The following is a 6,000-nucleotide window of genomic DNA, read 5'->3' as shown; positions in this document are numbered from 1 at the left end:
GTCTAGTCAATTATAATGGAAGATTTAAAAAATAGTAGTTACACTAATCTTTCTTTTAAAAATAGTAGCTTCTATGTTTTTCTATTTGTGTGAAATTACATTTTAGTTTTATTTTAATATTTGTTTTTAAACGTAGTCACTGTACAGTCTACATGTTATTTTCTAGTATTACAAAGGTCAGCAATATTCATTAATGCAAACTAACACAACATTACTAATGATTCAATGTCAAAATGAAGATTACAGTAAAATAATAACTGTCAGAAAGTCCGTTTAGCTTGTGATATTTCGCCCTCTAGTGTTCATGTTGTGTTATAACATTTAATTCATGCCATTTCTGGAAATTTCCTTAGGTAGCCATTTATCTGCTGCAAACTTGTAAACAACAAACCTCCTCTCCTTTCCTTGCCATTTTTTACACCATCCGTGCCTCAATGCGGAGATGTAAGTTTCCAATTTTGTTAGTGATTAATTCAGGATGATTTATATAATACTAAGATCAACATTTAACTGTGTTTTTCATGTTTATAGTGAATGTAGCTCTGCAGTTAATGTTAATGCTGTAAATATGTAAACATATTACTGATTCAGATCTTATTGTAAAAATATATATTTCTGTTTATTTACAGACCACGGTCAATTAACACAGGCAATTAAAATGAGCACTTAACAAAGGCAATTAACAGGAATTTGCAAGGAGAATTAATAAACCTCCAGTTGTGGAATATTGTTTCTCACATCCAGTCATCTGATCGTGACTCCTGTCCTCAGGCACCTGTTCACTTTACCCTACGAACTGTTTTACCTGCACCTACATACTATTCTTTCACAATAACATAAGTATTGTATACAAAGGATGGAAGTATAAGATACCTATATGTAGACTTAGAAAATCTACTGCTTGGAGAAGATAGTTGTTAGCAAGGAGAGTGGTGTAAAACCTGCAATACCAGCTGGCAAGCCAGACAACAAGCCTAGAAAATCCCCTAGTGAAGCTAACCTGTCTGTTTCTCCAAACCTCCTTACCATGTTTTGAGGGCTTAAATGCACTGCAGAGAGAAGAGCCATTTATTCAGGTTCTAAAATGAGAATTGGATTCCTTGCATTTACTCCTTCTCAGCAAATTCATTAAGCCTGTGGTAATCATTAGTGTGAGGTCTACATTCAGAATTAATATAAGGGATAGAAAGTGATTGGCACCAAAACCAGACAGTACTTAGAGGAATGCAAGAAGGGAGGGAAGTTCTCTAATGAGGAGAAAAATATATGTTTTAACGCAGAGAGTATTATGCAGAGGCCAGTTCTTATATTACCAGCAAATTGCCATTGCATGAAGAGCTCTTAAAACATGCAGAAGGGCAAATGTGATGTTGAATCTGTGATGTATTTTGTCAAAAGATTTGATTTGGTCTCAGTTGATAGGCTTGATCATTTGGAAAATGAGTTTGTTGCATACCAAGTAGAGAACATTCATGAAGATATTCTTTGGTCAGACAGGGTAGATTTTTCCTGGTACATGATAGGGAGGATCTTCAATTCTGTAACAAGCCAATCAAAGTTTGCATTGTTGGCCATGGTAATGCTAACTATATTGATAATACCCCACAGAAATGCAGACACAGAGAGAATATTCAGCATTGTGCATAAAGTTCAAACAGAGTTCCGCCCAAATCTGTCTAGGAATACCCTAGAAGCTATTTGTGTACAGAAGCTGAAGCTCTTGTCTGTGGAAAATAAATCTGTACTGATGAAGTGCAAGAGTGCCACTTATTCTAAGTTACATATGTGAATAAGCCATAACATTGACCAGCCATCACCGACACTGAATTGTGTACTTTACATTTTTCTGTGGGAAGCATTCTTGCACTACCGCAGTGACCATAAGGGGACAGTGCATGTGCATTTCGAGCTATCAAGTTGTCTTATTGTGTTTTTGTGATGTGGTCAGTGGACCTAGGGGTCACTGATCCACTGCATAGACTGGCTCCAAAGTAATAGCAGCCCAGTAAAAACTGAATAAAAACAATCGCCCCAAGCTGTGGATTGGGCAGGCTTTTATGTGGTGAGCAGCCAGAGGACCAGTAAGCCCAGAATGTGAAGTAATGAACTCACAGAGAATACTTTTCCCCCTTTGGCTTACTGGCCCGCAATCCCACCAGCTCTTCAGGAACATTAAAAAAAAAAAAAAAAAATATATATATATATATATATATATATATATATATATATAATTGGTCATCACTGGTCCACTGAACCAGTGCACAGGGTTCATGCTTGTAATCGGTTGTATTGTGCTAATGCAGAAGCCGAGTGATGCAAAATGAGGAGCTGCAACCAGGAGAGAAATTGGGGTGGTAACATAAAAAAAAAAAAAACACCACTGCATCCCTGCGAAAATGGATGTGGAATCTCTGGAAAGGTCTGCTAGGATTAAAATGTGCCAGACATGGCATAGACCATACAGTCTTCGTTAGGGTTCAATCAAATCTGTGCTATTTTGAGAATGTGAATTCACTCATAAGTGCCATTATTTGGGTAACAAATGTTGGATAAATTACCATACTGGTTTGTCACCAACTGACCATACAACACTTTTATCCACTTCATTACATTACATTATCATCACAACCTTCTGGTTATAGGTCCAGAGCCCTAACCACTACTCCACAGTGATGCCTACTTCAACACTACTTCAACACTTCTTGGTCCTATAAATATCTTTCTACTCTCTGTGTCCCTTCAGAGAGCGTTCTGAGGCTCAGAGTATGCGAATGCTCAGCACGTCGAGGACAATGAGAGCTCTCCTGGTGTGTCACAGGGTTTGGGAGGGGCTCATCCAGTCCATCCATGCCTGCACCATCCCCCGTTTCAAGAAGACCAGCTGTATCATGGGTAAGGGAATTACGAATGTTGACATGAAGCACTGAGCCATTACTGTTGCTTAAGCACCCTGTCGAGTAGTGTTGGTAACCAATGTAATCTTAAATGTTTGTATGAAGTATCAAATTGTATTATCCTTTTGAAGAAACCAGTGTAATGAATAATATCAAGACAGTTAACATATTAAGGGTCAAGCAAACAAATGCTAGCAAGGCTGTTTTATGAGGGAAGATTCTCCAGAAGTTCCTCTTTCAGAATCCGCTTCAGGTCTTCCTGTGTTCTCAAGGCTGGAGCTGTCACATTGTATTGATTTATGGTTCCATTGTTCCATTGTTAACACTAGAAGCGCCAAAGCTGGTCATTGTAACCGATAGCTCTTTAACAGCTGCACTATGACAATCAAAGGCAAACCATCATATAAAACTCAGAAGTTTTATTCATGAACTTCAAATCCAACATTTACATAGCACAAATGTAGTATTTAAATTGAAATATGATCATAAAACATTAATATTATTGCTATAAATAACTCACTTTTTTCTAAACACACACACTGCAGTCAAAACATGAATAACTATATAGCCTACAATAAGCAAAACACTCAAAAACGGCATAGAATAAGATAATGAAACAAGTGTAAACGTAAATATTGGAATAATGCTCAATAGCAATATTTTTAGTTAAAAAATAACTATTGCATTTATCAAAACATTCTTGTACACTAAAGTAAACATTGTCAACACAGTGTAAACTTTGTTTTCAACATACACTGCTTTTATTCACTGTAACTTTGCATTTGAAGAAGCAATTTACTATATATTTAGTCTGCATACCTGACAGCTCTGGACAGTCCACACAGGACACGTTTCTGCACTTTCCCTGCATGAGTTCGTACCTCACACTGCATTTTGACAGCTCTCTCCAGTAACACTTTTACTCCATGAATATATAGCATCGCAATAAATGCTCCTCTGGTGATAACGTCCAAGAATCATTATTTTGTGTGTGATGTGCCTGTGTCATTGCACTCTGTACTATGTGCAGTAGCACTCGGTGCCATTTGGACCTGGCATTTCACTCGTAATGTTTTAACACTGGCACAAACCCATGAATGATCTGTAATTGCCAATATCACTGATGCCCCTGAATCAGTCATGTTCATATACATGGCATTTTCAAAACTCGCTCTCTTCAATCTCCATTTCCAATCCATGTGTATTTGCGGGTAATCACTGTATCAGCTCAATCTGACTACAGTTGTAAGAAAACACCTGTAATGCTGTACAATGCGAGTGTTTTTCAAGCACATGAAAGACTGTAGACAGGTAGAGATCGCCACTTGAGCGCCAGACTGACTCTATTGTAAAGGGAAGGCATGATTATGCGTTATATTTGAGTTATTATGTATTTAAATGACCGGCCAAAATAACCAGATTTTGTCAATTCTAGGTAAATGTGTTTATAACTTATTTATTTTTGCGTTTATCCAGCTAAAACGCTGTAGGCATGTTTAATACATATATTTAGGAAAAGTCACGAATGGGTATGCGCAAATTTTAATAACCAAATTGGTCAAATTGACTGACTCGGCGGAATGTGAGATTGAACATTCTGGATGCAAAATCAGGAAGACATGTGCTTCCATGACAAGGAGGAAACCCCCACAGATTTACAACCCACACTCCTTGCAAAGCTTGCATTTTTTTATGCTTTATGATTGGATACCAGTTGTAGTATCATGTGTCATTTGATCTATAAAAGCTGTAACTGTTCTGCTAAGCACTTTGTCTTGCCCCCACAAGTGATTCCTCCAAGCTCATAATAAAGATTCTATTTCCTGTACTTCGAAGCCTCCTTTGCTTCTTTAAAAGGTTCTTCAAATATATATTGTGATGTCCAGTTAATGTCATTATTGCTCTTCCCATCAATTCAGATACATTAACCAGCTGTTTATGGGATCTGATTGGGCAGCAGACATAGTGAGGAATATTACTGTGGAATATTAATTCCTCCTCCTTCCCTCAGCAGGTGCAGTCCGTGATAGGAGCACACAGAGCCAAACCCCGCTGCTGACTGCCACGCCCAGCCGTGCTCTTGTGGACCAGCCAGTAGAAATTGGTATCTGGCATCTACCTCCGAATAAGCCATTCACAGTGCGGTCCCACCTGCGCAGTGAGGATGGGGATCTGTGGGAAGCATTCTCGTATTACCGCAGTGACCAGAAGGGGACAGTGATCTGTGAGTACTGCATGGTGAACTTTACCTGTGCTACTTCCTCCCATCACTAGATGTAGCAGTAGCTTAAAAGAGGTAGATTCTTTGATGTGTGGAGTTTGTTGTAGAACTCGGGTTTATAATGAGAGGATAGCTAACTGACTCCAGAATCTCTTCTAATTAATTCAGTTTAACCTCGGTCTAAACCCATGGCTCCATGTACAAGAGGACACTGACAGAAAACAAGATTTTAAAATTGTCCCGAAGTTGAAAGAAGCATTTTACTTTTGTAGAAATCAATATTTGAGATTTATTACAGAGCACAGCTAATGGAGAAACGGTGACCAGGATAGAACTAGCATATTAGCATTTATATACCATTAATTATCTTAAGATTAAGATAACGACTTAAAAAATAATCATTTATTGCCTCGCAGGGAAACTCGGCAAGAATACTCCAGTGCATAATTGTGTATTTTTGGTTTCAGCATCAATGTGTTTTGATTCTAAAAGACAATTTTAAAATCTTATCCCACAATCTCAATGTCTATAGTCGTATACGCTCAATTGTATAGTAAACTGAAAGCAGCATACTAACTGGGGATGAGCCCATGGTTAGTATACAACTCTGTACTAATCAAATATGAAAGTTAAATATCCATTGTAATGAACTTGGTGGCTGAAGTTAGTCCCCAGCTGTGGACTAAGAAAGGTCTGCATTACAATGAACCAACAAATAACTTCTCCTTCCCTCTATAGGATATGTACGGGACTAACTTAGTCCTGCTCCTGCTATGGAGTAATTATGGATGGTACCGTACAAAGTGGAACAAAATGTGAAAAATCACAATGCATTCAAAAAGTGAAATGGGTAAAGGCTAAAAATTGAAGTATCTTAGAATACGA

General features: G+C 37.9%; 1 protein-coding gene across 2 annotated transcripts in view; it reads left to right on the top strand.

The window, feature by feature from the left end:
• Positions 1–358: 358 nt before the first annotated feature.
• Positions 359–6,000, top strand: part of LOC136752690 (bile acid-CoA:amino acid N-acyltransferase) — a 40,460-nt gene continuing 34,818 nt past the window's right edge. Inside the window, exons 1-3 of one of the 2 annotated variants that reach the window (XM_066708208.1) lie at positions 359–444; positions 2,744–2,892; positions 4,909–5,118. In XM_066708208.1, coding sequence (XP_066564305.1) covers positions 2,766–2,892; positions 4,909–5,118 — 337 coding nt within the window. In that variant the 5' untranslated portion in view covers positions 359–444; positions 2,744–2,765. Of the gene's footprint in view, positions 445–2,743; positions 2,893–4,905; positions 5,119–6,000 lie in introns of both variants that reach the window. The other variant, XM_066708207.1, reaches the window with a different exon arrangement.

This window comes from Amia ocellicauda, chromosome 7, assembly GCF_036373705.1.
Source record: "Amia ocellicauda isolate fAmiCal2 chromosome 7, fAmiCal2.hap1, whole genome shotgun sequence".
Lineage (NCBI taxonomy): Eukaryota > Metazoa > Chordata > Actinopteri > Amiiformes > Amiidae > Amia > Amia ocellicauda.
This window is presented reverse-complemented; position numbering and strand designations above follow the sequence as displayed.